The sequence below is a fragment of the Argiope bruennichi genome, chromosome 8 (genome assembly GCF_947563725.1).
Source record: "Argiope bruennichi chromosome 8, qqArgBrue1.1, whole genome shotgun sequence".
Lineage (NCBI taxonomy): Eukaryota > Metazoa > Arthropoda > Arachnida > Araneae > Araneidae > Argiope > Argiope bruennichi.
Window position 1 is genome coordinate 85,341,342 of NC_079158.1, and position 19,759 is coordinate 85,361,100.

Below are 19,759 nucleotides of genomic sequence, written 5' to 3' on the forward strand. Positions count from 1 at the left end.
AAATAGATATAAAATAGCATATTATTATACATTAATAAATCAAAATATCCAAATTCATTATTTTATCCAATGCAAAAAAGAAGGAGTAAAATTGTTTATCCATCAATTATGTTTATATCAGTTAACAATAACTCCATACTTAGATAATTTTTCCGTACAAATATCCACTTTCAAAAAATGTACGCTTGGCAAGCAGTAAAAGGAATTAATCATTCCTTCAACTTAAGTCATCCATAAATCCATTCATAAGTTCACTTAACACTTTGAAAAAATGCCAGGAAAAAAGATGAAGCTCCGTGATGTGAAATTTCCAATATATATTTTTTTCTTTTTAAAAGCACTGATGAATAATTGTATTCTTGGCTTGTCATTCACAATCCATTTATTAACGATTTACTAACAGGGTGTTTCTAAACGCCTCGCTAAACACGAAATAACAATCACGAAAGTTTATAAGTCGTTTATCATTGGCCATTCTATCAATGTAGAAGCAATGAATTAGAAATTTAGAAATCATCCTGAGTGCTAGTCAGAATCATCATAATCAATCTCAGGTATCGGTATCAGAATTCTCAAGGAAATGAAATAGTTTATTTAAGAGTGTATTGATGAGAATACAAAATTATTTAAGTTAAGGTGAAAGTATGAACTGCCTAACGCTTTCTAAATATTAAATATTTCCTGTTCAATAGCGTATTGAAAGCATGTATTATGGAGTCTTTTACTGTTTCACTGTTCTTTGATACTAAAATATTAAAAATAATACACATATATATTTCATTATTTCACTTGAAGTATAAGTTGTTAATCAAATAGAGAACATTTGTAAACATTAGAAAAAGAAAAAAAATCGATGTTCGTCTAGCAGAAAAAATATGCAATTTTAAGAATTATTGATTTTCTTAAAAAAAGCGTTTTATTGAAATATGAAACCATTACAATATTATATTTGTATATCTATATATATGCATGTTTCTGGGTGTGTAATTATAATTTGCAAAATATATACTATTATATTTTGTTTTCTAAATATATTATTCATCAGAATTATCTGTGTTTTCTAATAATGGAAAATCAAACTGGAGAGTTAGCTCTGTATATGCATTTATAAGACTGCTTTATAAAAGTGTAGCATTCTTAGATGATAAATGTTAAATAAAATACACTTTAGAAATTGCATGCTTAGAAAAAACTTAGCACAGTTTATTGAAAAAAGTTCAGATGTTTTACATACTGCATATAAGAAAATAAATAAAAATGTTCAAAATCATAATGCAAGTTTTAATCTATGATAAATTAAAAATAAATATGGACCGCAGAAAATGAAATCATTAAACTCTTAATAACAATATGAAACTCATTCAAAATGCATAGAAAAACAAAAATATATGTTTTCAGAACTAGCTACAGCAGCCATTTTTGTATTTCAAGTTTTGTTATAAATCAAGCAGTTATAAATGCAGATTACTTATGTGTAAGTTTATTCATTTTTTTGTGCAAATATATGCCATTCTGTAATATATATGTATATATATATATATATATAGCAAACAATATTCCTCACTAGGTTTCAGAGAAAAATATTTTTTAAAAAATCTGTTATAAGTAACTATTTAAAAAGTTTTAAAAAATTAATATAAGAACATTTTTTTTATAAATAACTACAAAACTAACACAATATTAAAAAAAACCTTAAAAACAGGATTTAGTTGAAGAATTATTCATTGAAATAACATATAACATTTACTTCAACCTAGCAAAAGTGTACAAAGAAGGGACATGACGGCACGTCGTTCCTTTGATCTCTTTTATATTTTTCACCAAACGTGTAATACGAATGTAGCAAAAACTATTTTTTATTCATTTATTTTCGCTACTACTGTTGGAATGTGATTTACGTTAAAAGATTTTATCTTGTGACTTATCCTCTTATACGAATGATTTTCTTATGACCATAAATCGAAAATAGTTTGAATTTCTCAATCACAGGAAGCTCATAAAAGTTTATTCAGACATTTCCATAAACTAAATATGATTCCAAATAGTATTTTTTTCATAAACAGATTTTTCCATAATATTTTGATAAAAATAACATTTTTGATTTCTAACGAATTATTTAAGTAATAAAATTTATTTCTAAAATGTGTTTTAGTTATCTATAAAATTAAAATTATCGTATTATTCTAGTTATAAGATTAAACTACTGGTTTTCAAAAGATAAGCTAGTGTTATTACTATTATTAAATGTTGGATGTTGTATTTTTGAAAACCTCAGAATTGTGAATTTAAGTATAACATATATTACAGCTCTATGGAGGATCAGAATTTTCCTCATTCTAGTTTCCATTTTATATAATTATATTTTTCATTTTTCAATAAATAACTTGACACAAATAGACACGAAATTCAACGAAAACTGATTTATTTTATTGGCAAAGCATAGCTGTGTCAAAAACTGAAAATGTATATTCGTAGAAAAAAAACAGAAAGGCAGTTCAAAGAATCTCATTTTAATTCATTTTATGTGTATATATATGATATTTCTTTATTCATCTATGGCTGAGAAAATTAAATTATTTAACAATAAATGTAACGGCATGTCAAGACTAAATGGTAAAAGGAGATATTTATTACATTTTTAACTCACTTCATCATTTATTAAATATATATATATATATATATATATATATATATATAGCCCCAACCTTTTCTACACCATCCATACACTCTCCTATAGGTAACCCATATAAGAAAATTATTTAGCTACCGAAACACCTAGCATTAGAGAAATTCATGATATAACAAGGGTAATAACTGATGAATGAATGATATATAATTAATGATAATAATTAATAAATGAATGATATATAATTAATGATAACAATTAATGAATGAATGATATATAATTAATGATAATAATTAATGGATGAATGATATATAATTAATGATAACAATGATCAATTAAGCCGCTTAGATTTTTATAGCCTTTATAATGCCTTTATAAATATTTTAATGTGAGTTTTAATAATATTTTCTTTCTCATTACTAAGCACAATGAAGAAAATGAATATTATTTCAGAGAAGGGATAATTTCTTCTTAAAGATGTTTATTATGATACTAACTACTCGCTTGTCAAGAGGTTACTTCAGGCTTTTAATTTTATAATTCCTCGTTTCCGATTCCGGTATATTCTTAGAATTGTACTGGAAAAACTGTGAAGTTCCTTATTATTGCTTCCTTATTTTTCCTTGATTACTATCTTTTTAAATAAGATATATGATAAATAATTAAGTTATATTCTGTGGCATCAGGAGCAGTTGAAAAATGAATAAATATATATTTTTTTCCTCTTGAAATCTCTTACCATATTCCGCATTGTGCAAAGAATTTTTATGCTTTTGAATCATGAAATAGAAGCTCTGGATTGTGCGAAGAATCCTTTGATTTTCACAATAATTTATTCCCCACACAAAACACTTGTTCTTATCCGAAATCTTTATCATATTGTACATTAGTTTCGTGCAAAAAAAAAAAAAAAGGAATTATTTTTTTGAAACTCTGTAGTGTGACTAATGCACATTTATGAAGTAATAAAAAAATATTACATTTGATAAAATATTCTGGTTTAAAGACCCGAAAAAAGAACGAAGAATTTTTCTGTTCCTTAATATTAATTAATCTTTATTTTCAAAAAAATGTTCAATCATTTTTATAATTTTTAATACAAAAAATTTCCAACGCTTATTGTAACTTCAGATAAAATAATATTTATATATTTAATGAATATATTCCGATCATGCAAATACCTTAAACTGTAAAAAAAAGTGATTTTTTTTTCAATTTTCATAAATTATAAAATGCAATAACAAATATATTTTAATATCTCATAGTTTTGATGAATAAAATACGCCGAAAACAAAAATAAACTCCTTAAAAATATATCCATTAAAATGTCCATATACAAGTTAACACTCATTGCCCTGGTTTAATAGAGAAAATACGCTGAAGCCATCTTATCAATTCGTAGAATTTCTATCACCCGTAGGTTTTCGATAATCAAGAGTTTTTCAATTGATCCGCATTATGATATTGAACCAGGAGTTGGATGAAATACCATCAAACTAAAAGAGTTGATCGAAATGTAACTCTTTGAAATTAAATAATCAGGCAACCTTCTTGCTGTGGTCATCCAACGTAGTTTTCGAATTTGCATAAAACACCACTTTCTCACCCATAACAGTACTATCATAACTGATACCTTATCTGCTACTGAAATTCCTCCAAAATGCAATGTGTTTGGCAGGTTTGATGTTTAGGAACACTTAATAACATAATAACGTAACAGCATAAACCTACTCAGGTTTTATTATGATCGAATAATGAGCCTCTTTTATTGTTCGCCGTAATTATTTTGATTCATTATTTTTATTATAACTAAGGTATGATTTAACACAGTGTTGTTCGGAATTTTGCTGAATATTGTTTTGTAAATAATTTATATTTTGGCCGTTTCGGTCCTACCTGTTTACCTGCTTACAAGGTTTAGAAGTATCTATTTCAGTTTAATTAGCCAATGTTTTAAAGCACTCTTAATGATGCAACATCATGTTTGGTGACAAATTGGGTTTAAGATCGTATCTGTAAAATGAACCTAATAAACCTACTGCAAAAATAGATTTTAAGTTACTTTTCCCTCATTAAAAAATTAAAAATAGTCCAAATGAACAAAAGTTTATTTTTTCAACTTCAAGCTGGCCTAGGCAAAACCAGTAAAGCAATAAAATTGATTTGTGTTTAATTGTAACAAAAGAAATTAATTTCATAAATTATATATGTTAATTTTTAATTTGTAAAATCGGTGACGAAATTCATTTCACTATAAGAACATTAAGTTTAATATCCGCTTTATATAATATTTGCTTAATTTACTAAACAGTGATAAGTTAATGAAATAAGTAATAAGTTTGATGAAACTGATATGCCTTTATTGTAACTGTGAAAAATATTGTTGCAGATCATATTTAAAAAAATAGAAAGAAATAGATAAGCGGAAGTTTAAAAATAAAGAAAAGATGCGAAATAAGAGATAAAGAATATATATAAAGAAGTTGACTAAGGGAACTAAATTTCATTACAATCAACACGTATAGTTAAAAAAGATTTTTGAATAGAATTCGTATAGATATTTTTTTTTAATTTTGCAACAACGTAAAAATTTGTTTTCGCAATAGTATTTCTGGAATGTACAGCGGAAAACTACTATGTAATTGCAATTTCAAAAAAGAGCTATGAGGTATGTATTTTGATTCTACAAAGCATAAATGTACCAAATTTACGGTAAAGCACTGAAATAAATTGACATACACTTTCTTTTATTATTAATTGAGTTAGATATGTAGTAATTAAAATTTTGTAAATTTTATATTAAGGATATAACTATAAACAATTTCAACTGGAAATAAACAGTTAAAAATTAAAGAAGTAGCAATAATTTTTAATGGCATAATTACTTAGATAAATGCAATTTTTATATTACGTATATGACTATGAACAATTTCAACTAGAAATAAACTGATCAGAATTAAAGGAGTAGTAATTATTTTTTAAATGGCATAATTACTAAGATAAATGCCATTTTTATACTAAGCATATGATATAAACAATTTCAACTGGAAATAAATTGATCAAAATTAAAGAAATAATAATTTATTCATTTTGAATAGCATAACTTAGATTAATGGATGAATTCTTTGTATATCTTTTGAGATATTGTTAGAAAGAAGATTTTATCTCAAATATCCTATATCCGTTTAACATGAATGTACTTTTATTTTCAAACGGAGCCAAAAAATATATATATATAAAGAAAACGTTTTGATTTACTAAATTTAAGTATCTACAATTTAAGCTCCAAGTGTTGTCGTCGCCACTATGCACTTCTTTTCTGTCTTAAGGGCTTTCTGGGTTCTAAATTACAACATTTAAACTCGCATTAGTGATACCTTTCTTTTTCCAAATTTAATCAGTGAGAAACATTCTTCACTGGATCCATTTTCTTTGGTAGAAGATTTGAAGATTTAACTTTGATCATGACTCGCTATTAAACTTCTCTCGATGGCCTTCTCTGAGAATGAGAATGGCTAAAAACCAAATGGCTTTGGATTCTTTAGCTACGCTCTGTTGATTGTGGCCATTTATCTTCTGACAAACATTATCTTACTTGTTCCGATTTGTTAGAGAGAATTCTGTTCCAATGACCCTTGCTATTCCCAGTGACATTCCTGCAGTTAATCATTTATCTCTTGCAAAACGCGTCTTCTCTCTTTCAGAACACGAATAATTACCTTCTGAAGTAGAAAATGTCTTTTCATTCGGTGAAGGGTTACGCATATTTATCATTTTCTTGGATACATATTTTTAAGATGCTTTGCATTCGCTTTTAAAATGGGACAAGTTTAGCCTTTTGTTTAAAATGAACTTTTGTTTAAGAGGGATTTTGAGTTTAAATTAATTGCATAATGGATTGCCCGTGATGAATATTAGATATTATTTATGTTTCTAGATAGAAAAATTATGCTAAGCCTATGTTTATTATCTTTTTTTTAATTGCATTCGTGTTTCTACTATAATAAATAATGCTAGTTCTCTTCCTCGTAATTTTCGTTAATGGCATTGATCAAATTTCATTTTCTCATTTACGAATTGGAGAGAAAATATTGTAATCCTCAAACAATTCAAACTCGAGACTTTGGCATATATCTCATTTCAAACATCCTTGAGTTTGAAAAATTAATTTATCGCATTTTATCTGTGTGCCTATGAACACAATAACTCAAAAACGATTTTGTCTTTTGAATGACATTTATTATAAGGAATTTTGACCACAATTGCATATTTCTATCAAATTTTGAAGATATTAGAATTAAGTATGTGTTTTTCCCTAAATCTAATTACGCGTTTCGTATAATTGCAAAGCATATAAACATTATAACTATACGGCTTTTGTGGCTATACAGCACAAGTTGTCTCGATAACTATAAAGTGTAGAAAGATAATTTGGTGCAGAAATTTAGAATCTAAAATGGTAATTCTTATCAAATTATGAGCAAAATCTGTCAAAGAATTGACCATATGTCGGTTGGCATGCATAAGTTAAATGACTTAATTCCATAAAATTCAGCATGAGATATCTCTATTACAAGTATAATTCTGTGTCAAAATTCAGTTTCAATTGGTCGAGAAATATGTGTACAAAATACATACTCGCAGGATAGATTCAGCTAAATTCACATCAAAAGTCAATAATTCTTAACTATTGTTATCCAATGCTATGCATAGCATTTGTAGTGAATAGTTTATAAGCCAGTTAACAGCTACGCTAGACGAGCAATTGCTTTGGTATCATGATCATGTTACTGGACTGCGAATCGCAAGGTCCCAGGTTCTATCTCCTCTCATACCAATTCACCACATTGGTGACCTCGGGCGATAAATCTTCAACTTTCGTAGAGCTGTTGTGGCGCCATTTACCCACAGCAAACCAAAGTCGTCAGACTCACTTGACACAGCAACCATTCACCCACACAATGCTCGCCAAAACGCTTGGCGTTACTTAAATGGGTATAGACGCATTAGACTCAACAACAATTACATCACCAATCAACAGTCATATCGTTCGTCTCACTGGAGGGAGAGTATGTAGTGAATAGCTTATAAGCCATTTAACAGCCACGCTGCACGAGCTTGCTTTGGTATCGTGGTCATGTTACTGGACTGCGAACCACAAGGTCTCAGGTTCTGTTCTCGCGATCTCAATCCGCCACACATTCAGGACCTTGTCCAGTGTTCATAATTTTATGCGATAGTGAGGCGAGGAGTGGGAGATCGAAGACTTTTAGAGGAAAGTGTGCGAGAGTTTCGGGCAGATCACTCCTACTGGTTTAAATTTTTATTGTCATTCATAGTAGAATTTGAGGCAAAGTTTTCCTTATGAATTATTTGGTTTGTAAACAAATAACATTATTTAAAATTATCTTTTGGAAGGGAATTATAAATCATCCAAAGGACAAGAATTTCATAAAATCCATTAATATATGAATGCAACAGATATTTTTGGATATGAATTTTATTTAACTTGGTTCAAATTTACTCATATTCAGTATCAATTGTTTTTTATTTCATTGACGAATTAATTGAAAACAATTCTTTACTGCTGGCAGGTTGTACTTGGTCATATTAAACCCTTAAAACCCTGTTTATCTTTGAATTATGGTATTAATTAACATCCGCTTTTACGCAACTTTAAAACAAGATTTTATATTTATTTCCTGTAAATCAAATGCTACTTACTCGTTGTACAGGATAATATGAAGTTAAAACGAAGTTCTCTTTTAATGCATATGTAATTATATTTTACTTTAAAAGAATATTTAATTTGGGCTCTTTGTTGCTTTTTATCCTGCTGTAATATGTCTCCAATAAATAACGCATATTTCAGTTTCTAAAGAAAGGAAATAAAGTGCCTACTTAAAAATGCGTATTCAATTTTACACAAACATTTGTAAATAAATATTCGTGTATTCAATATTAGCATAATCATTAGTTTCTCCTATAATATTGTTAACATATATATGGTAATTAGTTATAAACATAATAAATAATGTGCTAATTGGTTCGAATATATTTAATTATAAAACAACAAATTTAAAATTCAAATGATACCTTAAATCGGAAAAATATTAATGTTACTTTTACCATTTTGTAATGCTCACCAAAATAAAATTATTTATAATTCATAATATGGTTAAATATTACATTTATTTGGCTAGAGGCAATATCTATATAAACTCTACTATTTGTTCAGTTCATTTCGATATCTATATAAATTCTAATATTTGTTCAGTTCAATCCAATATCTATATAAACTCTAATATTTGTTCAGTTCAATCCAATATCTATATAAACTATAATATGTGTTCAGTTCAATCCAATATCTATATAAACTGTAATATCTGTTCAGTTAAATGCATCTGCTCAGAATTTCTGACAAAACCGCACATTCTTCCCAGTCTGGCTTCAACTCATACTTTAAAAAACTTTTTTTATACTTTCATCAATCAATTCAGACAAAAAAGGCCATAAAGTGTAGATTCTGAAAGCAATTACTTGCAGTACTAAAGCAATATTTCCCCCTTCGACACACAGTAAAGAAGAGAAAAAGCTCATATATATCATGTCCTTTCCCATCACTGCGATAAATATCTTTAATACGTCCTGGCATTTTTTTTTTCCTTTCAGAGCCAATCCGTGTCAGCGTCTTTCCATCCGAACTTCAGCTAGACGTCGGGAAAACGGCCAACTTCAACTGCTCCATACACGGCACTCCTGTCGGTTCGGTGACATGGAAAAAGGATATGAGATTGCTATCTGCCAATCAGAGAGCCGTGTTTCCAACTCCAACTTCTTTGCAAGTTAGGCAGGTGAAGAGGCAGGATTCTGGGATCTACCAATGCTTTGTGAACAGGGATGAATTCTCTGCGCAAGCAAGTGCGCGATTAATCATTGGCGGTAAGTTTCAGTACAACGTACAAAAATGTATTACTCCAAAGGACATCGTTTTCAAATTACATTAATTATCAAAGGAACTTCCTTTTTTATAATTAGTGACATATAATTTATTAATTAATTTTAAAAATATTGTTTACATTTTTAATTTCAAAAAAAGAATATTTTGGGAAATACGACTTAAGTAAACAAGCATTATTTTAATTATCAGATATAAAAAATAAAAAAAAATAGACTTCAACTTTTTTTTTTATTTTTCTGACACTTTTTTATGAAGATTTATTCTTTTTTGCCAAAAAATTAATTTGTTCCTCATTTTTCGCTAACTTTAACAAATTGTATGTAGTTATGGCTGCATTACATTATGTAATACCAATTGCAGGAGAATAAGAATTCGTCATTATTAGGGCAATAGTATATTTTTATTTTAATCTTTATTCATTATGTAATATTACATAATGAATATATTATATTATATATTATATTATGAATATATTATATTATATATTATATTATGAATATATTATATTATATATTATATTATGAATATATTATATTATATATTATATTATGAATATATTATATTATATATTATATTATGAATATATTATATTATATATTATATTATGAATATATTATATTATTATGTAATATACATTAATGAATCTGATTTAGATATATCATTAGAGATAGATAGATTCATATGATATTTCTAATTTTAGAAAAATTCTAAGAGACGTGAAGAATTATGTCATTAAGGTCAATAAATAATTTTCTGAAAATATTTAGATACATAATTTTCTGCATAGCACGCCTTGTCATGTTTAAGTAAATATTCTATTCAATTTAATTTTAAATAAAAAAAAAATATCAGTCCCTTTATGATTAAAAATCATTGAATTATAGAGTTTTGAATTTCGCTATTTCTGCCTTTACGGCCATATCAATAATTACTTAGGGGAGGAATGCCAATCAACGTACGACACTTCCTCAAAGTGTACTTTGATTTACGAAAAACAATGAAATTTAGTGCTTCAACTCGGCCAATCTTTTTTTTTTTTTTTTTTTGTCTAAGATAATTAGTAGTCAATAATATTTTACTAAGATGACTAAATTGTTACGATCATAATTGTTTTACTAAGCAATCTGATTGACTCAAAGAGCTTACAAAGGATTCCTTATGTTATCTAGAGTATTCTTATGATAGGATGGATATTATGGAAGGGATATTATAAGGATAAGGGTATTATGGAAGCACTTACTTAATCTAATGGTTTAGAAATTAACAGTAGCGTTGCAATTAGAGTGGACACACAAAAAACCACATTATATATAATTTCATTTCATATTAAGAAAGTCGGACAAAAATAAATATTTACCATTGTAATCTTATTTGCTTATACGGCTTTTAATTTTAATCAAGATTTTTTTTCAAATAATATTTACTTATTTTACATTCTTATAAATAATATATCATGATTAAGAATACCTCAATTCTTAAAATATGATTGTGCATTGTTTTAAGGAACTGAAGATTTATTATTATGAAGGCAATAAATTTTTAATTAATATATGGATACTACACACTATTTTTGGCTAAAGGTAGCAGAGGGATTTCATTTACTTTAGTAAATGGCCATTCATGAATGAAATAACGAATCATGTCTCATACTGATTTTCCTTTCTATTCTACTACAGATTATTTTTTTTTCCTTTTTTTTCAAGATGATTCCCTTTTTGCATTTAAAAAACAATTTTTTGAGTAGGGATTATAAATTCTTTCATATAATGAATAGAAAAGAAAAACTTAAATTCAAATTTATTATTCTTTTTGGTCATTTTTATTAATTGTATAAAAATTTAAACGTATGGAATAAAAAAAAAGAACCAGGAAGTTTCCAACAAATTTTAAGCGAGGGGATTTATATGTATCCAGTGAAAGTTTGAATATTATTTTATCCAAAGAGGTATTGCAAATAATAACTATAAAAATAATTTAAGAGAGAACCAAAACGATCAATCCCTTTTAAAGAATGTACTTACTCTGAATTTTTGCCTGAGATTCTGAGTAATAAATAAGAAATTCTAAGTAATTCTGGGATATTGAGAAATAAAGTAGCGACCAACTACTAACTGGAAAAATGTATTTATTTTGAAAACCAAATTAAATTTAATTTACAGACTTATTTACAGATTTACAGATTACTTTTAAGAAAATATAAAATTAATTTTTATCCCTGTTTAATAGAAATTTTCATTTAAAACTTTATTTATTTAATATCTTGTAGAATAAAACACCCTCGCGCTCTAGTCAAAAGTAAGACTGTACCTTTTTATTGAAATATAATAGTTCATTTAATTGAAATTCAATTGCTTTTGCAATTTTCATTGGCGATTTAACTTGTCATCATACGGCAATTATTCTTTTACTTAGATCAGAAATTTTAATAAAAAGAAAAAGTATTAGTATTAAATATATCACTAATAACTTATGTAAACCGTGAATTTTCAAAAATGCAAAAGATACTTTGTTAAGTTTCATATAGGACCTAATTGCTAAAATTTAATTGAATCTATATAAATAATAATCTGAAATTTTATGACAAATTAAAAAGAAAATTCTTGAGGAAATCTATCACAGGCTAATTTAAATAAAAACACATGAAGAACTTGAAAGAAAGGTTTGCATTATTTGAATATTCACTACAGATAGAGTTTAACATAATTACAATCATTAGGACAAAATGTATATTTTAAATTTAAGAACCATATTTCTTGATAGTTATCATATGTGCAATTAAAAAAATTGCCTCTTATATCGAGGTTTAATAAACTCATTACTAAAAGCAATTTAAAGTAATAAGATTATGTAATATTGGCATAATTTTTATTATGATTTAAATCAACATTAATTATGAATATTGTCGAACAACTTCATTTAACTAAAAGTAAACTTGTTCCTGATAATGAATTAAGGAAATTCTCTAAACAAATGCAATTAAAATATTGTAAACTATTCCAACTGTTCCATTTATCTACAAATAAACCCAACTTTCCTCCAAGTAAAAAAATAAGCAAATAAGAAAATGATTCGGTTGAAAATCTTTTAGGAACGATATCCATTTCTATATTGGAGCCTAATGTGAATTCTACATCAGTTATTGATAAGTCACTTTGTCCAAAAGAGAATGCCAAACTTTTAAATGAGTTTGAATCATTTAAACTTGGCATGACTAAACGGAATAAGAAAGATTACAGTCTCTACATACGTCAATTAAAAATGAATTCATTTTGCATCTGAGACATGTGAAGTGTATCGGCAAAATAAAGATATGAATCTTAATATTCAATTTAACATGCTTTGTTCATAAGCATATGTTTAATTAATCATTATAAATTGCAAAGAAAAATTTATACAAATGCCCTATTAAAATAGTAATATAAAAATTCTTATTTCAAATGTCAGAGATGTGAATTTATTAATAATAATAATAAAAAAAAATACCTTCTAAAGTATATTTTGCAATAATATTATGTTCATCAACTGTAGGATTTAAGTTGAATGTGCAAAGAAAAATGAAAGGATTACTGTCTACTTATGAATAATTATGCATAGTTAGCAGAGTAAAATGCCATTCTAATACAGTACATACCATAGAGATAAGAGGTTTCCTAGCAGTAATTATCCCAAGAATTTTGACAAACTACGCAGTAAAAAATTAACAATTGATGCAAGAATAAACAATTCTAATTCATCTCAAAAACTATTTTGAAAGAATGAAATATCTTAGAAATAAGTTTTGAACCTGAAATAGCAACAATATCCACTCGACTCTTTGAAAACAAAAGTCCAAGGAATTGTTTGTTAAGAGCATTTGAAGTCAAAGAAAAGAAGAACTTCAAAACTTCTTCCTAACAAATGAAAGTCAAAGAGCCATTATAATTATTTATGTCATTTTCAGCAGACAAATAAGTTTTTTTCCTCAGCTTTCACTCGCTTATTTGAAAGAGCAAAATCATTAAAATGAACTGTTCTCTGCATGTGAGACGTTATTCCTGGTATTTCTTTGATTTTATTATATATAAAAGACATTATTTGTTGTTTCATATTGTTCAGATGCAGATAAATTGTCCTTGGTTGAGAAATTGCCTTCATAAATGAATAAAAGCCATATTTTTCTGAATGCTGTATTAGTTTTCGAAGAAATTTTGATTTTAGACCTGAGTTCATTTTAAATAGGTACCAAATTAAGGAAACATATTTTATATATGCAGTTAATTCTTAAGAAAGGACACGAATTTGAAAAATTAAATTATAACTTCAAATACTTAATAATGCATATAAAAAATGCGACTTCATATAATAAATTATTGAAAAATTATTCATTTTTCTTTTGCCATCATAATTTGAAATGCCAATTTCGTTTATATCTAAGAAAAATATGATAATTTTACTATCTAGAGCATAATACTATAACTTTAAATATTTTAAGTTATAATATGATGTTCTTATATTATAAAGCTCTAATATTTCTATTATGAGTAATAGAAAGTATATAAGAAAATTATGTTTAGTTTAATGTTTATATATAGCAAAATTTTTTTAATTTCATTTTTAATTCACTTTGTCTCAAAACATCAAACTTGAAAGACATGAATTGTTTTGCATATGACAAAGATTAAGTCACAAAGCAGATGTGAATCTTTGAAAATCAGAAGTTTGTTTGTTATCATGTAGGACTTAAATCTATATTATATCAAATTTTGTATATTTATCCTTGGTTTTCAAAATAAATTTTAAGACATTTCTTTACAATATTGTAAAAATGAATAACTGAAAATCCTGAGTGAATATTCTTTTAAGGCATTATTTAATAAAAAAGATTTGTGAGGAAATTCTAGGAAAAATTCTTTCCTTATTTTTGAACTATTCTGTGATTATTATATAAATCATTTTTGAAATATAAATTTTCAAAACAAATTGTTGTAAAACACCAAAAGCGTGCTCAATTTTTTTAATTGACATTTATCTTTCTGTCTTAAAAAACGAAGTGCAATATTTCATAAAAATCAGTCAAAAATATAAGATTTGGATAAAAAAAATTATTATGCAAGGATAAATATTATATCTGCAAGAAAAATGCATTTTTATTTATATTTAGATTCAATTTTTGATGAAATATTATAAACAATGTATCAAAGAGAATCTTTATACAGACTGCAGTGGGAGTTTGAATACTGAATTTAAAATAAAAATTTACTGTTTATTTCAGACACAACTGAAAGAAAACGAATTCAGCCTTAACTTTTACTTCCATTCAGTGAAATTATAGTAAATGTTTATATTCTATTGGATTCAAGGAATTTATGTAAACGATGGCCTTATTGCAGCAAAATTGTTACTGATAATTTAGGAAGCGCTAACGCTGCAAATTAGAAAGCCAGGATATGAGCATTCATGAGGAATCCTGATGAATGCTCATCTCCTGGTTATAGTTATTGATTTCCTGCAGTAAATTGAGTTGACCGGTATTTTACCCAATTGTGTTCCTTGAGTGTTTCTGCGTCTCTCTTTTACAAAAATATTTACTCTAGCGTAATGCATTATTTATTTGCCATACTCGATTTCTTACCAGACTCATGAATCAAATAAATATGAATGTAGATTGGATAAAACATGGCAAAATCAGCGTAGGTCTAAAAGGGTGCAATTAAATCCAGATTTCACAGCTAATTCTTGATATGATTAATTATTATTAAAAATCGGCAGACTAAATTGTAAAAAAAAAAAAAAAAAAAAAATGTAAGGTTAAGGTATTCATAGACAATAAATAAGAATTGCATTTTGCTCTAAGGAATAATTTTTAAATGTCCATTCTATGCAGTTTCTAAGTTTATCAAAAAAAAAAAGTTAAAAGGTGATCTGATTTTAAAAACTCATTTTCATATATGTAAAAATAAACTTACGACAATAAAGCATAGTGGGTGTCAGTGGCCATTCAAAACTTTTTCATGTATTTTAATTTCCTTTACGAAAGTTAGTTTTAAAAAAATCAAATAATTAAAATCTAATAGTTTTATTTAAGTCTGATTTTTTTTTTTTTTTTTTTGCATTTCAACTTGATAAATTTATCAGAATTACATTCAGCTTTTGATTTTTCTTAATGTTTAGGAAGGAGAATTAATGTAAAACATTATTAATAACTTTTTTTCTTATTTCGATTTACAAATAATGCTATTCTTGAAGTTCCTGTAAATATATATTTACAGTATCATTAATATTTCTTAATAATACTGAATGCAATTCCTTAATGTAGTTTTTAGCATTCTACATCCATCCGCTTGCATTTTTTAATCCAATGCGTTTATAGAATTTTACATTTTTTATAGGTCAATTATTTATATTCATATTTTTTTACTATGAGTACTTGACAAACACTTTGAGTTAAAAATAAATACCTTAAAAGTTTTTAAATGTTTGCTCAGTTTTATATTTTACTTTATATTAGGACAAGTATACGTCTAACTTGTGTTTTGACAGTCATTCCACCACCACCACATTAATATTAAGCACGTTATCAAACAAAAAAATTCGTTGTAATTCCCACATTACAATGAAAAAAAATAATCGTTACCTCTTCAATATTTCAATATTTATTCTGTCACATTCGAATTTCATAATTGTCGCAGGTAGTGATGAATACTTAATTTTAAATTTAAATTAAGTAAATACTTAACTTTAAATTTACTTAAATACTTATAATGATGAAATTTAAATTAAATACTTAATTTGAAATTTAAACCTAGTTTTTTTGCCATTTTGTCATTAAAGCTAATAAATCATTAAGCCGAATTTTAATATTTTATCCTTCTATGATTCTCTTATAGATTTGGCACCTAAAATGAAAATGACCTTCCCTGAGAAAATCGTCCGCCCTGGGAGTTATGTATCTTTAGTCTGCGTTGCCTCCGGCAACCCAGCACCAGAGATCAAGTGGTTTCTGGACGGCATCTGGCCAGTGTCTACGCGGCCAGGTACCCTCGTCAGCACTTACCTGAGTAGCAATGGAGATGTCATTAGTTATTTGAATTTCACTTCTGTGGATGTGTCTGACAGTGGACTGTATCAGTGCGAGGCGTTGAACGAGGCCGGGAGCATCAAACACGCCAAGAGACTTAATGTGTTTGGACAGCTTTTCATCCGACCTCTGAATAACTTGACAGCTCTGGCCGACTCCAGATTCAGTGTCAGCTGCCCCTTTGGAGGATTCCCCTTTGATTCGATAAGCTGGAAGAGAGGTATGTTGTGATTATTGTATAAAGACGTTATTTGCCTTCAGGGTTATTCTTGGTTATTCCTGAGATACAAACTGATGGTGTTAGGAGAAATATTACATCAGCCTGAATGTTTTCGTGAATTAAAGTATTCAGTTATTAGCTAAGTATTGAAAATTATATTTGATTTTAATTCTTATTCTTACAATAATAGCGAACAAATAATACTCATTTTCTAATAAAATCCTATTTTCCAAGGTATTTTATGCGTTAATAAATAAATAATGATACAAATAATTAAAATAATATAATGATGCGAAATTGCTTGCTAATTACTACTCAGTAATTTGTATTAATAAGATATTAAATTAAAAACATTAAAATAATTTCACTACAAAGCATTCTTAAAAGTTTGTTATTGTGTCGCGATCGATTTACCTTTTTGACTGGGAGATGAATATATATCTGTCACTATACGGGATGGGTCTTTGTGGCCGAGTATGGCTAGCAGTTCTATCAGGACCATCAAAGTTTCCTCCAATATCTAACCCTAGTACCACGACGATAGCCATGCAGATTATTTAGGATGATTAGGAAAAAAGAGAGTAATGTAATATTTGCTTCATTGTAAGAGAAATGGGGTATTAAATAGCATATTCTTCTTAATAAATATTGATCTTTCTGCTAGCAATGACTATGAAAATCGCCAAGAAATATATTATAAATTAATTTGGAGTGTCATTCATGATTTCACAAAACAATTTATATTAGAAACAACACACAATTCGAATTTCGATATTGAGTAATTGATTCAAAATTTTATATGAAAATAATTATATAAATAAATCAATCTTTTATTTAGAGTTTTTAAAATAAGGCAACATTTTTTCATATATATTTAAAACACATAAGAATTGAATTAATGCAATGTATGATCGAAACTAGAAATTCTATATGAAAAGTATTAAGTACTCAAAAGATATAATCTGTTTTATTATCTACCTTTTTATTCTCTCCTTTATTAATCAGAAATTTAATACTAACACTTTTGGCCTGAAACAAAAATAAACAAAACTAAAAAAAGTGTTTAAGGAAGCAGCAATACAGTTAATATGAATGGCATGCATTTCTGTGAAATGCATAATTTTAGATCACTGAATATATATTCTGAGGATTTGACATAGAAATCCTCTATTTTTAAATTTAAATGTTTTTTTAACTTAAAAATGCGTAATATATCATTTATTATTAATATTATTAGTCTTTAATATTAAAACATTTGTCATTACTTTAAATGGATAATGCATTCATGTATCACTGGTGGGAGAAAGATAAAAGCTCATGCTATTTTGCGAAATATCCAGTCTTAGACAAGTGCATATAATAAATTAAACATTTAGAATGATAGAGGGTCATGTCTAACATTATTGAATTTTTTAATTATAAACATTTTATCGACTCAATTTAATAATTGCTTATAAAAAAACTATTATAATTGATAGTTCATAATCTGACGTTATATTTTCCGGATTAAAATATATAAAAAAGTGAAAGTTCATTAAAAAAATTTTGTATGCTATAAAAGCAAAATTATGGTTTTACTGGTAATTACTGGTAGTTAAATTATAATTACCTTCTAATAACTAAAAATTATGCCTTTGTGTATAGAAAATACTGATGTTCATACTGAACAAAAATATTGCGCACATTTTTAATTGTTTAATTTATTTTTCTACAAATTTTATTTATGAAAATTAGTAAAATTTGTATTAATCTTTTACAATATTTGACAAAAAAGGAAAATTACCTTTTAGTGAATTTTATTAAACATTTCAGGTAATCTATAATATTTGGAATATCTGATATCCAAAGCAATTTTTTTTTGTATTAATATAGCTTATGTTCCTTTTAAAAAGAATATTTATCTGACGTGATATTATTCCGCTGAGTGTAAACACCAATATATTTTTATATTTCGTGTTTATGTTTTATAAATTAATAGAAGATAAAAAAAGATTGATATACCTTAATTGAAATATTTACTATGGTTTAATTATGTCTGACTTCAACTATTTCTGATACTGTTCATTAATCGTAAAAAAATAAGAACGCTTGTAGAGAGAATGTCTTGAAGATTATTAAATAGTTATATTTTTATTAATGCAAGACATATTTATTCGCTAAAGAACCTCCATTATATTAATTATTATTTGATATAAATAAAATTGTTTAACTATTTGCTAGTTTGCTAAGTAATAGGTAAAAATAATTATTACCGTCAATTAATTAATGGAAATCTCATTTGAATAGAAATTTATCAGATGGTTTTCAAAATATCTTGATGCAGGCATTTGAAGAAAAAGAACATTATTCATTATCAAGTTATTAGTATTGCATAAAAGTAATTATATTATTTCATATGACGAACGTTTTAGAAGGAAAATGAAAACTATTAGTTACTGCATAGCTAACATCGTCGAATTTTGTTCGTAATTGTGTAAGTATGAAATGCAATTACGCAATACTTGTATCTTTCATCGACATTTTGATAAAATTCTACATAATGCGGTATTACTTCCAACTTATATTGCACAAGGGATTGAAAATTGTCTCTGTCATGTTGTAATAACATGTATCTTAATTAATTAAGTATATATTATCATTTGTGCATTTTCGATTTCATATTCAATTAAAATTAAGTAACTCACGCAATAAGATTCCCAAAAGATTCTAATTATTTTTTATTGTAAGTTGTTTAAGTTTTTATATTTTGTTAATTGAGATCACATGGAATTTGAACCCTCCAGCTAGTTCTACAAAATTAAATGTATTATTTATTTATTAAAGTTAAAGAAAATCTTACAGAAAGTGTTGATAGCTGCAGATTTCAGATTTAAATTTCAGCACACAGGAGAATTG

The 19,759-nt window shown here is 26.6% G+C and overlaps 1 protein-coding gene across 1 annotated transcript in view; it reads left to right on the forward strand.

The window, feature by feature from the left end:
* LOC129981637 (cell adhesion molecule Dscam2-like) overlaps positions 1-19,759 on the forward strand; it is a 506,908-nt gene that overhangs the window by 219,448 nt on the left and 267,701 nt on the right. The window contains exons 6-7 of the mRNA XM_056092554.1: positions 9,299-9,568; positions 16,454-16,864. Coding sequence (XP_055948529.1) covers positions 9,299-9,568; positions 16,454-16,864 — 681 coding nt within the window. The remainder of the gene's footprint in view (positions 1-9,298; positions 9,569-16,453; positions 16,865-19,759) is intronic.